Source organism: Nannobrachium achirus (assembly GCF_963921795.1).
Source record: "Nannobrachium achirus genome assembly, chromosome: 6".
NCBI classification, from domain to species: Eukaryota; Metazoa; Chordata; class Actinopteri; order Myctophiformes; family Myctophidae; genus Nannobrachium; species Nannobrachium achirus.
Window position 1 is genome coordinate 58,876,094 of NC_137815.1, and position 20,514 is coordinate 58,896,607.

The window sequence follows — 20,514 nt, forward strand, 5'->3', positions numbered from 1 at the left end:
ACCCTGTGTCATTGATTCAGTTTTATGAGCATGAGCAGCAATTAAGGCCTCTGGAAGTAGCAGTAAAACATCCTGTTGACTGGCAGGTCATTACTAGGGTTCTTCTCATATCGGCTAGACAGAAAGTCACGGAAGTAATATTATGAACCACACATGCAATCAGAAGTCTGAAAGCAGTGCATGCCATTAAAGGACTTAACTACTTTTCAACCTATCTTCATATCACTCAATAATGTTCATGATAAAAAAGCAAAAAAAAAATGTTCTACTCTGTCTCAAGCTCAACTCAAATTTTATTTATAAAGCACATTTCCAGTGGCCGAGGTCAACTTAAGTGCTATACAACACAAGAAAACAGCAGTGACTCCAAAAACATACAGCAAATACATAGCAATTGAAAAAAAGAAGCTGTCTCATAGGAGGGCTGTGGGCAGTTCAGAAACCTGTCTACCAGTGACATCATCGATGGAGAATCCAAGCTAACAGAAGTTACCATGCTATAATGGAAGCCATGTTCGCGCAGTATCTTGCTTAAAATCTGCTTAACGATGATGTCATGATAGAAGGGTTTCTGAACTGTCCACAGCCCTCCTAGAGACACAGACGAGTATATAAATATACATTTTCTTTTTTTACATTAGTGAGGACCAATTATATGAATAGGTTGAAAAGTGAAGTTGTAGTCCTTTAATGCAATGTAACTGTTTTGCTTTCTGGACAACTTTGTTTACAAAAGATGTTTGCCTAATAACCGCCAACATTTCAATAAGTTCTCACCTCATCAAGGACAAGGTACAAGACAAGAATGATACTTCAGACCCCTTCCAATTATTGATCATATAACTCAAGAAAACCAACATTTCTATACACACTGGTTACAATGACAACAGGCCACACTCATAAGCTGTAGTCTAGAGCAATTCAGAAATGACAAATAGTTTGTTTTCCTTTTTAGATTTATTACAATATTGTATTTTTCAATGAGGACATCATTTCAGACTTGCTATACATCAAGTTAAACTTAAAAGTCAGTATAAAGTGATCTACTACAAGTCACTTCCAATGATAAAATTAGTTTGTGTTCAATGTCCATTACTGGAGGCTTTGTGCATTTAGTAGCTATAGTGTTCCTGTTAGCCCACAATTTATAATGTAGTCCCTTTGCATAAAATGCACAAACCATTCAATGCTCATTAAATCCACCTCAGATCCCCTGAATAGAATAGATTGATGGCAGGTCCATAGTTCAATATTTAACACAAAAAGGTGAAAAGGATGAAAATCGGATAAAATGTTGAAAAGGTTTGGTGGTGGCAAAACAAAAGTGAACACATCCTTTGCACACAAAGCAGGGTAAACCAAAATACTGCTTTGAAAATGTTTACTTTTCTCAATCCCGTCAGTCTGATATAAATATCATGCCACTCAGTCCAAAAACTCTCATCCGATGGAGAGACTTCTTGAAGCCACTGCAGAGATGCCCAAACACAAGGAGACAGGAAAGCTGTTCAGGCTCCCAGGGTTTAACTGTGTTGAAAGTCTTTAAGGAGGAAAATCACAGTCACAAAATGAGTGTCAAGAGCTGGGTGTTGGTTGTCAAAGATGTCCTCTTATGTGATGTCCTTCTGTCTTGGAGGCCGGTGGATATTCCTGACCACACACTTCACCATCCACTCGATGCCTTCATTGACCCCTTCCCTGAAAGAGAAGGGAGTTTCTAAATGAAGACGTGGACATGGCGATAGACAATATCAATTATCATGCCACTTTTGACAATATACAACGATATTGATCGTCGTAGATATCATATTTTGACAATATATATTTTCAAATATAGCCCATAGTTGTAGATACAGACTCTATAAAGCACTTGCAGATTGTGGAATGGTTGTCTGGTTTGAGATATTATGATATAATGGCCATGCAGCTTTTGTGGCAGGAAGTGCACTACTTTGTTTTTTGAAAAGAGAAGCGATGACTGACTTAGAAGCTCACAAAACAATCCAGTCAGACAAAATAGACTGGATGTTTTAACATTTATCCAGGAAGAATCATGGAATCTTACCCCGTCAGGGCAGTGCAAGGCTGCACTAGACAATCTCGCTTTCCGATCTTTGGAGCACAGTCACTAAATGCTGTTTTTATATCTGGTACAGATAAACAGTTCTGGGAAAGGAAGACATGACATGATTAAAGACCTCACTAGAAGAATAATGTATAAAACATCAACAAGACAAGGGCTATACTGTTTACAAATCATTTAGCATAGTGGAGATCAGTTAATGACCAAAAAAAAAAAGAATGGCACCATACCGCTACATCTTGCTTATTGGCCAGCACGAGAAGTGGAACGCCCTCCAAAACCTCGCTGCTAATCATTTTCTCTGGAAGGAATAGCAAGTTTCATCAGTATTTTGTGCACGTGCACACACACAGATGCAGTGCTGATTCAATAGGCAATTTAAGCTTTGGACGGCTACGGCAGATAACAACGGTAACCGGAAATGATCAGCGCTCGATAGATAAACCTGCCGCCGTAGCAGCCGTCTGTACTACACTAGAAGCTCCCTTTCCACATTGCGCCTAAAACGTCTGCTGTATAGACGCGTCGCCATGGGAACCAAAGAGTTCAGTAAAAGGGGTGGGACCCCGTCGCCGACGACTGTTTACTTAACGATTTGGACCACAACGGCGTTTGCGTCATTGCAGCCGTAGTCCCGCCTCACGTCGCGGTAGTAGAAACGGGCTCCTTAAATTTGCTATTGTTTAGGGGTACGTGGTTTTCATGACGTCACGCACACGCCGCTTAACACCTACTATACATGTCTATTGAAATGCATACATGCTTGTTTCTGTGTTAAAACACCCTGTTGTGACACTAAAGCGTTGTTGAAGTGTGTACTTGGGTTTTTCTGGCATCAATGCATGTCCGTTGAGAGGCAAGACCCCTGCTCAGAAAAGATAAGGGGCGGCGGGGGAACGCGCCCCCTGGACTAATTCAACACTGCACACACACACGCACGCACACGCACACACAGACACACAGACACACACACACACACACACACACACACACCGATACTGACCAAAGGCCTCCTTTGATTCTGACAGACGCTCTTCATCAGTTGAATCAATCACATAGATCACTCCATGGGATTCCGCATAGTACTAAGAACATACAATTAGTAGGATATCACAAAGTGATAGCAGACTTTTAGGCAGTGAAATTTACAGCTGACTGGATAACGCTTGCAAGGACAATTTGGGGATCAATAACAAGAGTGCAGGCATTACAAAAGATCTCGTCTTATGACGAGATCTCTACATTGACCAATCTCCAAACTGTCTAATCAAAACAGAAAAACTAAAAAGAAAACAGATCAAGCATGGTGTTCAGAAACTCCAACAATATACACACAGATTTGCAAGTTTGCCAGGGTAGTATGGAATATGTTCAAAGAAAAAATAACGCACATCCTCTATTGTTTGGTGCTGAGCTGAAACTGCCGAAGCAGTATTACTAATAACAAGAAAGGTAGCTCGCAACTCACTTTTGGTAGCTCCAATATTTATTTGTGACAAGCAGCAGTGATAAACGTTTCGACCGTTTAGGTCTTCTTCAGTATAACCGGAAACAGTTAACAATGTCTTTAAATATACACATTCGATTCAAGTGATTATTAGCCCCACCTGGTGAGCCAGAGCATCACTTACAGTATACTGAAGAAGACCTAAACGGTTGAAACGTTTATCACTGCTGCTTGTCACAAATAAATATTGGAGCTACCAAAAGTGAGTTGCGAGCTACCTTTCTTGTTCTTAGTATGGCATATGTGACATACAGTAGTACCGGTAATTAGCAACTTACTTTGTCCCATAATGACTGAAGTTCCTCTTGTCCTCCAAGATCCCAAAACATTAGACGAGCCTTGCCAACATCAATTGTGCCAACTGTGAAGGGGGATTGATTGTTGGTGGGTTAATAGGTTTACTTTGACTGAGAATAAGAGCAAGCTAATCTGCATAATAATCATGATGCTATAATAATTTACAAGTGACCATAGCACCTTAGTATATAAGTTGATACCACCCGCACTCCTTTGGGATATATATATATTTTTTTGTCACTGTACAATTGTACATGTCCTCTGCATTTAACCATTAGGAGCAGTGGGCACTGCTTTCCCGGTTTTAATGGGTTAATAGTCTTACTCAAGGATATTTAGACACACAGAGTTGGCAGACTGGGGGGTATATCGGAGTAGGGCTGTCACGATTATGACATTTTACATGACGATTAATTGTCACTCAAATAATTGCGATTAATTATTAATTTAATTTAATTGTGTATTTGTCGTTTACAATTACATTTCTGCTTGGCTTTTAGGCTTTGAAGTTGCACATGGCAATCATGAGTTCATGACACATAAGAATTACTGACATATTTGACAATTTTATACTTAAAGAACATTGATAGTGGAAATAGCCGATCTACAAGCTCACAACGCGTCGCATGAGCTTGTAGATCTGCTATTTCCAATACTTTTTGAAAGTGTTTGAAACTATATTAACATTTCTCAACATGGAAACGATTATGCAAAATATTGCGATTACCTCAAATAATTGTGATTAGACGATTATGTAATAATTGTGACAGCCCTATATCGGAGACCTTCTGATTCCCTGAGGGCCTCTATTATCCATCTATTCAGCTATGCCCACCCCTAATATTGATTGGTAATATTTTATATGTAAATTCTATGTAAATTCTGTATGACATTTATGGCCCAATATTTCTAAATGACTACAGATTGCAAAACAAAACTGTGGATTTGGGGGATTTAAAAAGTCGAATGGTAAATTTAAGCCTGATAATGAAGTACCACACATATTCAAATCATGTAACTGTAATCAATCAAAAAACATTTTCTGACAATTTTCCAAAGCATACTTCTACTTTTCTTTTTTACATTTAGGAAACATTTGCCTGAACACTGAGCAGGTGCCCAATGTGACCACTCAGCCTGAATTCATACTTAATATATACTTTATTATTTAGGAGAGGACACATATTAGCATGTACTTACTGTTCAGGCCAACAGTAGTGGTGATCTTGGACAAATTCATTCCTTTGTAGTTCTTACTGAACTTAGTTTTGGTCTGTTCTAGAAAGGTCTGCAGGGGAAACATGTTTAAAAAAACAAGTATGTCACGTACAAGTTACATGACTACAATGCATCTTTATTTTACAAATCACAACAATAACATGATACTATTTTCTTATCAACATCTCATCTCATACCTAGTACAAACCTAGACCTAAAATGTCTGTGATATTACATATAAGACATTTGTCTAATATGGAATATTAGACTAATGTCTTATGTAATATCACATCACATACATTCTTTTGATTGATTGAAGACTTTATTAGAAGTTTGCATACAAAAAGCGCTAGTACAAACCCGCTAAAGATTAGAATATACATTTATACATAGAAGCAGCATTCTACATAAAAAATAGACTTGGATTAGTTGCCGTCAGAATACATAGATGTATTTTATCAAGTCGTCAGACTCGATAAAATACATTTATGATAAGCTGGACTCAAGGCTAATAGTCTAATACTGTGTACTGTAAAGTGCGAAATATCAATAACTTGACAGCTACGCACCGTTTTGCCTGCATTATCCAGTCCAAGGATCAATATGCAATATTCGTCCTTTTGAAACATGTATTTATATAAGCCAGAGAGTAAAGTATACATCTTCGCAAACTAAATGTAAACAAACTCGCTAACTCTGGCTAACGTTAATTAGCTACTTAGCTAGCTAGCTAGCTCAGCTGATGATACGCGAAGCCAAAACAGGCAGGAGATACATGAGGAGATATAGTGCTGCTCATGACTGACCCGGCCAGCCACACCGGGTTATGTTCATTTATACAACTTTAAAGTACATAAATATGTTGAGAATACACAGCTACTTCTCAAATGATGTTTGCTCTGTTCTCACTCAGCTTGAGCCGTGGTACTACCATAGAGTATGGGGTACTACGTGTAATTTAAACCGGAAGTAAATACACTAACGTGGAATTGTGGGAATTGAAGTTCACAAGTTTGTACTGTTGGGTTTTGATTGATTGATTGAAGAATTTATTAGAAGTTTGCAATAGAAAAAAGTACAGTTTCATGACAGTACAAATCACTGGTACAAGGTCAACTAAAAGGAGATCCTAGAAAGCCGAGGCTTATTTCCACAGGAACCACACTTTAAGTATCTCATATAACATTGAAAGACAGACGGATAGAACATAGTACTTTATCTAGGATAATATCAGTTTCAGAAGCATAACATCAAATACAAAAGGCAGAATACAAAGAAAAGGGGGGGGGAGCATGGGGGCTTAGTCTATTTACAAGTCACGGGTAGCTGCTGTCTGAAGGTGACTTTTCATACCAATTTTGAAGGAGGCTAGGGATTTGCTCTCCTTTAGGGCTTGTGGAAGGGCGTTCCACATGTTGATGGTATAGCAGGAGAACGAGTTAGCGCCTTGTTTAGTGTTAAATCTACGCTTGATGATGATTAGTGGAGCTGCCTCTGGTGTTATGATCGTGAACATCCTTGACCTATCTTGGAGGTGTAGTGTATCTTGTACACCAGGCCCATTGCAAGATGCTGTACTCTGTCAGCTACTTTGAGCCATCCCACGCTTTCGTGGTGATGCTCGGTAAGGTGGGTCAGAGGAGGGAGACCAAGCACAACCCTAATTAGTTTGTTTTGGGCTGTTTGGAGCTTTAGCTTTAAGGCAGCTGGGGCGATACCAGACAAGGACTCCGTAATCAATGAGGGGCCCAATAAGAGCACCTCCTAGTGTCTTTCGGGATTTAATATTGATCAGTGGGGCAACTCTTTGCAAGAAGCGAATTCGTTGATTGACTTTATTGATTACCTTGGTGGTCATTTTTTCACTGGATAGGTTAGCCTCCAGGATGCAACCCAGGTAGCAGATGTGGTTTTTGGAGCGGTGAAAGCGCTCCCAATAGACAGGTATGTCCGTGGGTATGTCCCTGGGTGGGTGGGTGGGTGGCTGGGTGGCTGGCCGTGTCCGTAGCCTGGCAATACCTTGAGTGGCCACACACAACACACTAGTTAAAGGAGGGGCGCTGTTTTGTGCAGGCCAGGGCAGGCACACTCACCACTCACTCACAGGCACAGTTTACAGTTTACAGTTTAGGCATTTAGCAAAACACACGCAGGGTATAGCTGCTCAGATTCACCGCTCCACTTCGAACCGAGGTTTGATTTTTTCTTTCTATCACAGTGTCACCTACTTTAATTGTGAAGTTCTCAACTAGGCTAAGTTTCTGACTAGATCCAAAGAGGATACATTCAGTTTTGCCTAGGTGAATTGAGAGTCTGTTGTCATTGAGCCAGGTGCAGATCTTGTTAAGTTCACAGTTAAGGGCCTTTTCAACCTGCAAAATGTCTCTGCCTGAGACTAGGAGAGCCGGGTCATCCGCGAACAGAAACAGATTGCAGTCACAAGCAGATGACATGTCGTTTACGTATATTAAGAACAACAGTGGTCCTAGTATACTCCCTTGAGGTACTCCACAGTTTACTGGGAGGGGGGGGGACAGGGTTCCGTTGACTTCCACCATCTGTTCCCTCCCCATGTAAGAGTGCATCCATCTCACTGCTGTGCTATCAAGACCAATAGCTTTGAGTTTTTCAATCAGTTTACTCTCGTGTCTCGTGCTATGGTCTCGTGGGGGGTCTCGTCGTACTGTGTAGACTACTTCATCAACATCTTGATCCTTCCTTAATCCTTATCCTTACCTTCCCCACAGAAACCATTTCGCTGCATTCTGTTCACATTCAGTTGCATTGGGTTGAGCAGTCTAGTCTAGTCTAGTGTGTGTGACTGACTGACTGACTGTGTGTAGGCTACTGTACACAAACCAGCCAGTAGGCCTACTCCAGACCAGCCAGTACGACCAGACCAAGGTCAATACTCCTTTGTCATGGTTGCTGTTTCTATTATTGTCTACCACACCACATACACTCCATTAATCCATTGTCTTTTCTTTTTCTTTTTTTTCTTTTTTTTTAAAGAAAGAAAATAAGAAAGAAAGATTGAGTGCACATTTCAGGGAATTAAGACAGCTATTGTGGTTTGTTTTCTTTATTTTGTCATAGTTAACTGCATGTTAAACTGTGATGTATTTTATTTTCAGTAAAAAGGAAGGGAGGAGAAGACACCTAGTCAGTCTTCTGGATAACATCTACCGATCTGATGAACGGACCTGACCAGGATGAATCAGAGAAAGGTCAGTGCCTTTCAGGAATGTATTTATTTTTTTGTTTTATTTGCTTCTAGTTGCTGGTGCCAACGCTCAAAACATGAATATATGTCTTAAAGTGCAAGGTTGAAGTAAACACCATGGAAACTTTCCTGCTGAGGACACACCCTGTAGGAAATTAAGTGATACCTCTGATACAGTGGTGGGGAAAAAGTCATTTTTTTGTACACGGATTATACTGCACTGTAGAAATACTTTGTTACAAGTAAAAGTCCAGATTTCAAAATGTACTTAAGTCAATTTACGATAAGTATTAAAGTATTGATATCAAATATATAGGCTACTTAAAGTACAACAGTAAAGGTACTCATTATGCACAATGTCCCGTTTCACAAGTTTTCAAATCCTAGGGCTGTATGTTTTGTAATAATCAAAATCAACAAAGTAACTGGTAACTAAAGTTTTAAAATAATTCCAAAAGTATAATATTTGCCTCTGAGATGTGGTGGAGTAGAAGTAAAAGTACAGAAAATTGGAAATACTCCTGTGAAGTAAAGATACCTCACAATAAATGCAGTACTTGAGTAAATGTACTTATTTACTTTACACCACTGCCCTGATCAGAGCAAAGGAGCAATCTCTCTTGTATGTGTATCATATTGTTAGCTACTATTTGTTGTTCAAGCATAGCTGTAGTGTGTCCTAATAGTTTCTTACCTATACAGCAGATATTTTGTAAGCTGTAGCAGTGCAGTCAAGCATTACTGTATTGGCAGGTTTTGAAAAAAGGACCTTAATCTAACAAGCAGTTACAGTCTAGCATAGAGTTTATATTATAATAGTCTCTATTATGACTTCCCACCGTGTGAAGGAGTTTAGATGCTGTGTGTACTCCCAGTTTTCTCGACCTTGAAAAAGATAAGCTTTAGTGTTGCAGATTATTTTGTCTTCCTTCCTTTTTTTACGCTGTGGCTCTGCAGGTGTCTATCCATCTATAAGTGTGTTATTATTATTATTATATCTTTTAAAATAATGTACTTAATTGCTCTTTTAATGGTGTTAACCGTGGCATTTTATAGTTTCCATTTTCATAAAGCACTTTGTAAAAAAAGGCCTATATTTGGTATGTCCCAGTGTCACATGAAGCTGCTGCAGCAAGTTTTGCACAATGTGCCAGGACCTGTCAGCCATGGTGTCTAGCGACACTGCCTTCACAGCGTCATCACTGCTGTAGAAGCCTTTGAGAGAATCAATGACCATCCATCCTTGCCCTTGGTTTGCTTGCACAGCATATAAACACCAGATCAGTAGCCAGAAGATCAAGCAAGATGGGCAGCTGCCAGGCACTCTCATTCCACCATCCTTGCACAGCCAACATCCATGTCACAACACAAGACACAGTCATGTGGAATGTGTGTCTTTGATGTAGCCCAGTGGTTCTCAACCTGTGGTACGTGTACCACTGGTGGTACATGGGCCACCCTCTGGTGGTAGGCCTACTCAGAGGAGTTTCCCAAAAATAAGAAAAGAAAAAAAAAACATAAGTGGAGTGAAATATTTATACAGTAGTTCTTCTGACCAAGCAATTGGTTGAAATAGGCTCAAGCCATGCTGAAATGAGGATGAGGGCACACCTAGCTGTTAATAGAGGATTTTAGAACGGATTAGTCACATTAGAAATCATCAGTTTGCATGGGAACTTAACAAATGTAGTAGCTAAATCTGTCTGATGACCTGGTCATCAAATTATTGGCTTAGAAATGCAACAAAAAAATAAATAATCTCCATGAATTTAATGAATAAATTGGACTCCTGTGTTAACTGTGAATAGCTGAGTAGGATGGGATAGGTCTACGCGCCTGTATTTTAACACCAGTTATTATGGTGGTACTTGGAGAGACACATATTTTCTGAGGTGGTACTGATGTAGCCTATTGTAGAACATCTCACCAAGGATAAATCAGGTCCTGAGAATAGTTACTGTCAACCAGTCGTGAGAATAATCATCCTCATTACGTGAACGTACTCGAATCTACATTACTGAAGATGGAGCCATGAGCAGAGTAATGGGTGATACAATGTACCTTCATTGAGCCAGTGCCCTCTGACTCCATCTGGTGGTCTTAATAAGTTAATACACACTCCATTTGGACTGTTTGCTGCAATAAGCAAGGTATAGAATGTAATGAGTTATGATAATACAAGAAGTAACTTGCAATTGTGTGAACATTTTAACTTTATTGGACCAGTTTATTTTGAAACTAATTTGTAACAGAAATGTTTTGTAAATGACCCCTTTCGGTAAGGTCAATGAATGAGCAGGGGTCGCTTTGTGTTGGGAGAAGGGGTGCAAAATGCTGTATTGTTAATGTGATGCAGTTTTATTATTTGATTGATTGATTGAAGACTTTATTAGAAGTTTGCATAGGAAAAGGTACAGTTTCATGACGGTACAGTTCACTGGTACAAGGTCTACTAAAAGGAGATCCATGAAAAGACTAAGCTTATTTCCACTGGAAACCATTTAAGTATCTCATATAACATTGAATGACAGACAAATAGAACACAGTACTATGCAGTAGATATGTAAAGAAAAACAAAAAAGAAAACAGTAAGTCTAAACAAACAGTATATACAAAGAAGGGGCAGGGGAGGGTAGGGTTGGGCTAGGTTCATTTTTTTACCAGTTGCGAACGGCTGCTGCCTGTAAGTGGTTTTTAGGGCAATTTTAAAGGATGCTAGTGATCCACACTCCTTTATGGCCTTCGGTAAGGCTTTCCACATTTTGGTGGTATAGCAGAAAAACGAGTTTGACCCTTTGTTGGTTTTGACTCTGGGTTGGAAGTGATCTGTGGCGCTGCCTCTGGTGTTGTAGTTATGGACATCCTTAATGTTTATAAAGTATTTTGACAGGTACTTGGGTATCATAGTGGTGTAGTGTATCTTGTACACCAGGCCCATTGCAAGTTGCTGTACTCTGTCATCTACTCTGAGCCACCCCACTCTTAACTGGTGAGTAGCGGTGAGGTGAGTCTGATAGGGAAGGGTAAGCAGGACCCTAATTAGTTTATTTTGGGCTGTTTGGAGTTTAGTTTTAAGGGCTTGTGGGGCGTCACGATACCATACCTGAACTCCGTAGTCAAATAGGGGCTGGAGTATTGCACCAGCTATGGTCTTCAGTGTGTTGAAATTGACCATTGGGGCGATCCTCTGTAGGAAGCGAGTTCGTTGGTTGATTTTATTTATTACTTTAGAAGTCATCTTTTCGCTGGAAAGATTAGCTTCAAGGATACATCCTAAGTAAGAGATTTCGTTTTTTCGTGTTATGACCTTGTCACCCACTTTGATTGTGAAGTTATCAACTTTTTTGAGGAATGAAACCAGTTTTCTTTCACATGGCTCAAGTGAGAATTAAATATTTTATTCAGTACCAGTCAATATATAGTCTTAATTTCTTTGACATCATTTAGTGTATATAGTATGAATATAGATTCTTAGCAAGATTATTACAGCAGTGAGTTATTGTATACTGGAATCTCTGGTCATAAAAACTATTAAAAAATATTTGATATATATTTGTTCTTAATTAATTGGCAATTCTGTCCACGCCAAGTTCACTCCTCCATAGCGTAGGAACAGGAGTGTTTGAATTCTCCCATACAATATAAAATCACCTGTTGCACCACACTCTCAACACATGGGGTAGTGTGGCTATGGCAAGATGAATTAAAACTATACTCCCCAGTGGCACAGCCTGTTCTCCCTTGCTGTGCACCGGGTCCTTTATAACAGTGTGGATGCTGTGGCATCTCACTTGTGATGTCTTCCCATGCACACATTTGTAATAGCTCTGTGGAACATGTGATCTTGTGTACAATCCATTAGGTTTTCCTTTGCAGAAGCGTGCATTGGGAAACACAACAGTGATGTTTTGCTGGCAGGTGCTTCCTGGTCTTGTTGTGGTAATGGGGACTTTCCCGGTGGTGTGCTGCTCTGGTGTCGCGTGTGTGACTTCAGAAGGGAAGGACGAGGAAGAGGTTGTGGGGTTAGTGGCTTGATGTGGTGATGTTGTTGCAATCGAGTCTAGGAAAGTAAGGGAAAAAATTGATCAATATGTGTTCCTCAACACCGTAGTCAGCGACGAGTGTGGCCAAATATAAACCATTAGGTGTATGACCACATTACTCCCAAAGAGCGACTTTGTCATACGATGAAATAAGAAACATTTTAAAATGTTGTTGACTGTACTGTACTGTACTGTACTGTACTGTACTGTACTGTACTGTACTGTACTGTACTGTACTGCACATGACTCTGTCTGTAGGCTGTAGGTCTTACAATTAAAGAGTAGAGTTTTCAGGTGGGCTATCAGTGGGTATCTGCCCAGCTCACAGAACTGTCCAGAGAAGTCATCCATGTCCAGTGTCCATACCACGGCCCCTCCAAACGCCCTGCTCTTCAGATACTCCACCTGTATAAGGGAGAACGGAGAGAAGCTGGGTTGGAAGTAGGACACTTTGGTCCATCTGAAAATAATTTGGTAACACTTTATAATAACTATCCATTATAAGTAGTTAATCTAAACAGGAGAGTAATTTAAAAATGTATCTTGTCTGCGTCCGCCAGCAGGGTCAGACCTTGGCTTCATAGCTGGCTTGGTTGTCAAAGCCCACCCATAGGTTCCCCTTGACGGCATATGGGACACTCTGAGCATCAATCCAGTAGACGGAGGACCCTCTGATGAAAGAGCATATCTAAAGGGGAAACAAGCATCTTAACTACACATACCTTATAGCATCCCAATTCTAGGCATGGCATAATAGGTAAACATTGCGCTAAAATAGACGATAAGCTCACAACACATTGCAGTGTGATGCTTTGAGTGCTTTGTCAACTTGAAGTTAATTAGCCATAATAATAATAATAATGGATTGCATTTTTATAGCGCTTTTCTAAGCAAGTTGCGAACTTTACAACTATCCATTGGCTCCTACATTGCCTTACCTCGTAGTAGGACCAGATACCCATCTGCTGGGTATACGGGCCAGGTACAGCAGGGCCACTGACCGGGGCACCCAGGCCTCTCTCCGCTGTGGACAAGGCAAAGGAACACCCATGTGTGGGGAAGCCCATTAACAGCTTCCCTGCAGGGGCTCCTCGGTCCAGCCAGTACTGCATAACATAATCCTGAGAGGACCAAAAAGAGGATAGGCTGTTGAGTGCTATAGCCAATGCATTGCTTTTATTGACAAGGCAAACTCATAGACCTGGTTGAGATCCAGTCAATTGTATAATTGAGGGCTCATCCTACAGTATGCAGGTCTCCTACCATAAAAATAGTTAAAGGACAACTTTAGTTTTTTACAACATGGGTTCATATTTTAGATTGTAATTAAAGAATATCAAAAGATGAGTGTTATAAAACTATTTAATTTACTTCTTTCTATTGTTTTAGAGATTCTTTTTTCAGTGGCTGGGGTCATGCGTACAAGTGGCTAAATATGTCATTGTACACAGCATAAGCCCATTCCCAAGATACAACGCAACCTTTCATGGTTAGATGTGACTTATGGGGGCTGGAAGTGTTACTGTAAATAGCAATAAAGAAACTGCTGGCTTATTGTGTCTAAAAAGACATATTTAGCCACTTGTACGCATGCCCCCATGCGTACGCATGCCCCACATTTTAGCACAGTAAACGCGATAAAACAATAGAACTAAGCAAATGAAAACATTTTAACACTCACTTTTTCTTTTCTCTAATTACAATCTAAAATATGAACCCTTGTTGTAAAAAAAACAAAGTTGTCCTTTAAGCACTGTGATATATTGCATATTTCTTACTATGTTGGTGTCATTTTCAGTAGCAGCTGTTCCGTGGTACAAGGTGCTGTGGTGGACTGTCACATTGGTTTGACCATCATGAAGATCAAATGTTTTAACGCTGATGAAGTCCAGGTATCTACAGAGACACACACACACACACACACACACACACACACACACACACACACACGCGCACACACGCACACACACACACACACACACACACACACACACACACACACACACACACACACACACACACAATCAATCAATAACACATTCCTTAACTTATAAGAAAGGACTCCTGCACAGTCTTCTTCACTTCCAATTAAAATATATTTATTTGGAACCGAGACAACAATGTTTTGGTTCACAGGCCTTCATCCGGTTATATCTAAATTGTTGACAGCATTGCAAGCCTTACTTTGACATCGCAGCGACTTCATATCCCATCTCAATGGCACCTATCTCTGCTGTGACTACTGCAGATAAAATGAGCCGTCGTTGTCTCCCTCTGGCCTTTCTTTCAGCTTCATATGCCTCTGAAAGCTCCTAGAAAAAAGATATTGTGTGTTTTCTTTTTCATCTGAAGGACGTTAAACCTGAGGTGAAGATGCTTATAAGGTGGTGTGAAAAAGGAGGCAAATCATTTAAGCGATTCCATTTCCTTGGTTGCCCCGGGAAATGATCGAGAGTAAATTATGTTCAAGGGCAACGTCATCTGTTATTGTTTGACGATACTCTGTGTCCTCGTTCTACCTGAAATAGGAAGCCTTTCTTTGAACTTCTTAGTTCTATCTTTGTGACTATTATCAACTTGAATGGTACTGTAGGATGAAAGAGGGAAAGTAAGTGTTTAACATACTGAAATGGAGTGTAGTGTCATGTGACACGGATTTTCGTTCAGTACAAAGGAGGGTGTGTCTCCACATGTCTCCATCCAGGTACCAGCCACAATATGGCAATAATGATCTGAGATACTAATTGAACTATCTTTTAGATCTGTGTTAATTGTCTTTGACAGGCCGGGGGGCAAAAACTAGTTTTTGTGCGAGTGTGAATGTGTACAGCCAGTCTGTGTACAGCCAGTCTTGTTCACACTGCTCGACCAATGTGCGTCAAACTGCATGCGCACACCCAGTAGACACTTTTAAATCTGTCTCATGGTGGAACTATAACTGGAAGCTTTACATTTTGATCTAGAACCGTAGGTTGTAACAACAAAATATTTCGAAATGTGTGGGCAGGGAGTGACTATTTCCTACATAAAACAGTACAGTATATCATTAACCTCGCTTCACCAGGCTTTCTCGGACGAAAGCCTGGTATTCGTTTACAACGGGCCGTTTGATCCAGTCTAGGCGGAAACCACAAGCAGAAGAAGCGGCATCGCTTTGTTTTGGTTCCACCCATGTTTGACATGACACACGTGCATATCTCCTTGTATTGGTCGTTCTGTCTGTGACATCAGCTGTGGTGATGTCAGTCTCTGCGTATTTTCTTTAACGTTAATCTCATGTTAATCTCAGACATACGGACATAGGGATAATAGAGACCTACACACAAAGTCAGACGTAGGAGCGGTTAGCACCGCTCAAAAAATAGAATGTATAGGGTATGTAGGCAAAATACAGACACTCGAGTCACTGTACCTTACAGAGAAGTGTGAACCTTTGCTTGTCTTCTGGGGAATGTCCAGGGTGTTCCCAGTCCAGATCTAGACCATCAAAGCCATGAGCTCTCAAGAATTTGATGGTGGACTGGATGAATGTCTGACGGTTTGCTGCTTTGGACATCATTGTGGAGAAGCTGTCAAACAAGTCATATTACAGTACATTCAGAAAATCATGAAATGTAATAAATTCTATGGTACAAACATACATAATTTTACTGTCACACTTCTACCCAAGAGACAAGTAATGATACATTACTAGATGGCTTTCAGAAATAGTTAGCATGAGAGATTCACTCACTGGGATCCACCATCAGTCGCTTCTCTGACAGACAGTAAAGTCTTTAGACTTGAATTTCTACATTGGTTGGTAATGCAGAAGGGGGGGGGGGGGGGGGAGAGAGAGAGAGAGAGAGAGATGTTTTAACCATGTAATTTATTCCAACATATTCTTAAGAGTGTGTTCTAGATTAACTTTTTCAAACAAAAGTTCATTTAGAGAAACATCAAAATTGATTCCCATATCATTTACAGAAAAACAGTACACCTTCATAGCCCCATATATTTTTGAACACATTAAAGTCCTCAATTATTCCATAGTATTTATATTAACTATTTAACTAGATTCTAAAAACTCTGCTTAACAGTCACACCTCTGCCCTCCATCCATTATGTCTTTCCTACTTAGTTAAAATGCCAACTTTGCTTGCCCAAAAAGGAAATTCAGCTTTTTTCTCCTTCTTTTTCCCATACTTAAAACCTATATTAAAGGGATATTTCACTTTAAAAAAAAACATTTGGTAATTTTATCATCTAACCAGGCTTTTATGAACACCCTGGACAGTTTTTAATTTGCTTGATTAAATATTTAGATATTTGATGTAAATGTTATCAGGTCCTCCAGGTCGGTAACTCTTTTCATTTATTTTTAATGATTTGTTATTGTAATTATTTTTTTTCCATTTTCCCAAAGAATGATTAAAAATAAATAAAAAAAGTTACTGAAAAAACACAGCCTGCTCACGTATTAGGAGGGTATTATGAGTCACCAGAAAACATAATGGGTGTTTTTAATGAATCTATTATGGTTAAAATGGAGTTTGAAGTTACAATGGGTGTGTATGGGGAGAGAACCTGGGCCTGGAGGGCCTGATAATCTTTACATCAAATATCTAAATATTAAATCAAGCAAATTAAAAACTGTTCAGGGTGTTCATAAAAGCCTGATTAGACGATAAAATGACCAAAAGTTCTTTTTTTTTTCCCGAAAGTGGAATATCCCTTTAACTAATATGTTTGGTAAAATTCTCTCCAGTGGACATCAACAAAAAACTAAGTGTTCTGAATTAAGATGCAGATTTTGAACATTGTACAAGACAGTGAAATGGTCTTAAATAGTGAAATAGATATTAAATATAGTATTTAACTTCTATATAGACCATAGACCATTTCAAATTCAAAATTCTAAGTGTTTATTTGACTCTGAGTGAAGTTTTTACACATGGCATGTACAATATAGCCTACACAAGTGTGCAACATTTTAGAGAGAAGTGTATTCATACCTCTCCTTGAGCTTATTAAATGATTTGTAGAGAGTGTTCTCATTCCAGGCAGATTCAGTGATCTCACTAGCATAATTGATGATGGCAAAGGCATAAACCACGTGGGTACACAGAAAAGGATCAACATTCTCTGGTAGGAACTTCCCTATGCCAGTTCTATACTGAGACCAGTTGGTGAAGTAACAAACAAGTTTGGTGGTGGTTGCTGGGACGAGAAACAGAATAGAACTATTAGTTTTGTAATGACGTGTAGATTGTGTGTAAAAACAACAAAACAGAAAAATACATATTTAAATTTTTAAATTTTTTGCCATTCGTTTTTGACAAAAATGTATTTTGTCACTCACCGATCTGAATGAAAAGTTGCAGACCAACTGTAGAAGACACAATGCAGATATCAATTCAACAGTGCTGTATTCAAACTAAAGTTACACACATAATTGATTTAATTTTAAGATGACTATAAGACAGGGCATTCACGGACACAAGATGGCAAAAACAACAGAGAAGTGCTCACCAATTATGCATGCTATTCCTGCATTCATGTTAGCAGCCCTTGCTTATTCCACACAGTTTGAGCGCTGGGGAGAGGGTAAGTCCCATCCTGGAGCACTACCTCACAGACTGCACACAGAGCAACAACAACAATATGTATTCATACTCTAACGTCACACAACCTCTCCGATTACTCTTAAGTCACGTGGGAACAGCATTGCAATGGTCACAGCATCTACATTAAAATTAGATGTTCCCACGAGAGACATAATTATACATATCGTCACTGTCGGGCAGAGACCTTGTATCTCCAAGTTTCAAATTTGTAAATGTTTTTCGCAAAGTAAAGCCCTGCTTCAAGGCCATCTCACAAAAGTAGTGAAAACAACTGATCTACAAGTACACTCGCGGTGCGAGGCGTTGTGTGGTTGTAGATCGTCTGTTTTCACTAGTTTAAATCATTTTTAAAATATAAAATGCTAAACGAACGGTTTTGGACATACAAGGTTTTCACCCGACAACGACATTATGATGTATTGGACATGGGCTGGGCCCATGGGTAGAGTTATAGCATCTGTCTTTTGTTATCTCACATACCTTATGTAAAGGTAATATGACCTACGGTATTAATCAACTTAAAGTCATAATTTGAGATGCAGTATATTATATAGTTTGTACTGGTGATATATTTTGTATAGGACAGTACACTACGTTTTCACGGTTAAACATACAGCAAAAATACCAGTGTTGGTGTATATATTTATTTTCATTAAAGTACAATAATATTCTTTTTGAAAAAAATGAAGAAAAGAAAATCACATGAAAAGGTTAATGTGAGATTCCTTGCAACCCATCAAGTAGGCCTATGTATAAAACAAATCTCCCCTACTCTCAAGTAGGGGAAATTGTTGCACACTCTGGCTCCATATGCATATCTCTTTCATTTGGATGCTGTTGTGGCCCTCAGGCCTTCTTTAAGATCAACAATAATATAGCACATGTTATGTTAGGCTGCACCTGACACCCTGCAGTAAAATCCATAATGTTAATTTAACTCCAAGGGAGTACATGGAACCAAATGGACCCTTCAGGTGACCTACTGCACACTCTTGGAGTAAAATCTGGCCTGAGGATTTTACTGTGTAGTAATGTGATGGAGATCAGACAATAACCTTCCACCATTAGGGTGAGAAAAACAATCATGTGGCCTTCAGTGAATTTTAAACTCTTAACGATCAGTGAAATACAGTAATCAAATCACTTGAAAGAAATTAACAAGAAGCATTAGGCCTATGTCTCATACTACAGATTACAATGTTACCTTAAATTGCTTGGCCAAGCATAGGAACATTAAACATTGTTAAAAAACATTTATTTGTAGTATTTCTAATAGATTACAATTAAGTTAAACCTCAGTTCTAGATGAACCATAAACAACTTAATCTAAATGTCCAATAAATAGAGTTACATTACGAGAAACACTACAAGTCATAATCTACGTAATGTAAGTCATTGGTTCTCAAAGTGGATTCCAGGGACACTGTGGGTTAATTTAGGGGCGTCTAAATTGACCCGTACAAGTCTGTAACTCTGACAGTGCACAAATGGAAACAAATGAATTTGGTTCCATTTGCACACTGTCAGAGTAAAGGGGAGACCTTGAAATTTGAAAGTTTGAGAAACACTGACCTAAGTTATATTCAATCCATGAGGTGACAGGTTTCTCAGAAACATCCCAGTTACCTCCTCTTGGGGGCAGTGATTCCTTCTCAATACCACTATACTGTATCTTAGTCTTAGAGAGGGAACAGGATGACTAAATTCAACAAAATGTGCTGTTACTGGATAATTTATGTTTTTGCTTCTAATAGTGCTGCAATAAAAGCTTTCAGTGATCTTACTCGCCTTTCCGACGTATGATTTACAAGAAGGGCAGGAGATAAAATAAACGACCAATTTAGTGTGGCACACACACACAAAAAAAAAAAACTCTTGTGTGAGGATGTTTTAAAAAATCTCATATTATACACCACCACTTTGACAAAAAGCAGTGGATATGGGATATTCTTATTTATTATACTGCTGTCAGAATGTTCCCAGAGTGACCCAATTACATGCTTTTTTCCCCCACCTAGAGCGCTGCTGACATTGTAGCCTTACACGAAACCCAAAGCCTTTACCTGTACATTTTAATATCCAATGGTGTAATGATATGTGGCTGGTGACATAGTGCTTCACAGACGCAGACATGTGAGACAAAGAGATGTCACACTAAACTCTGTTGGATCTACCTCAAGGGTAGTGTTGTACAACTGTTGGCATAAACATGCTAGATGTTGGTGGAGGATGCGCGGGAAAACAATTGTTGCTGTGTATAATTTGATAGCCTTGCAATCTCAAGACGTTCTGTCAGTAAGACTTTGCTGCTGTTGTTGTTAAAACAAGTTTCTTGACCATCCAACAGAAATGTCAAAAGACACTTCAAATATCCTGTGATGATGTCATGAAGGGGTCATCCAATATCTGACAGCCTTTGAGCCACGCTAGAAGAATATCATTTTGAGAGGATTTGTCTGAAATCCAACTGTCCCCTCTAGCCTGGGTAATTCTCACACCCTCTGCTCTGTGGTGATGGTGATACACCCCCCCTGGAC

General features: G+C 39.4%; 2 protein-coding genes across 3 annotated transcripts; both read right to left on the minus strand.

The window, feature by feature from the left end:
* Nucleotides 1–621: 621 nt before the first annotated feature.
* On the minus strand, nucleotides 622–6,013 carry arfrp1 (ADP-ribosylation factor related protein 1). Of its 2 annotated transcripts, none has more exons than XM_080727754.1 (7): nucleotides 5,986–6,013; nucleotides 5,088–5,175; nucleotides 3,869–3,951; nucleotides 3,087–3,168; nucleotides 2,314–2,384; nucleotides 2,066–2,166; nucleotides 622–1,698 (listed from the first exon to the last, which is right to left on the minus strand). In XM_080727754.1, exons 2-7 carry the CDS (start codon nucleotides 5,125–5,127, stop codon nucleotides 1,611–1,613), a joined length of 465 nt encoding a protein of 154 aa, XP_080583880.1. In that variant the 5' UTR covers nucleotides 5,128–5,175; nucleotides 5,986–6,013; the 3' UTR covers nucleotides 622–1,610. The 2 variants fall into 2 exon arrangements, with proteins under 2 accessions (XP_080583880.1, XP_080583879.1); XM_080727753.1 differs by having other exon boundaries at nucleotides 5,675–6,004.
* Nucleotides 6,014–9,906: 3,893 nt separating this feature from the next.
* LOC308287209 (acidic mammalian chitinase-like) lies at nucleotides 9,907–19,042 on the minus strand (the record flags this gene model as incomplete). Its single annotated transcript, XM_080728326.1, has 8 exons — nucleotides 9,907–9,916; nucleotides 12,181–12,316; nucleotides 12,698–12,776; nucleotides 12,943–13,059; nucleotides 13,310–13,492; nucleotides 15,784–15,940; nucleotides 17,366–17,570; nucleotides 19,033–19,042. The coding sequence occupies 8 exons, from the start codon at nucleotides 19,040–19,042 to the stop codon at nucleotides 9,907–9,909; spliced, it is 897 nt and encodes a 298-aa protein (XP_080584452.1).
* Between the last annotated feature and the right edge of the window lie 1,472 nt (nucleotides 19,043–20,514).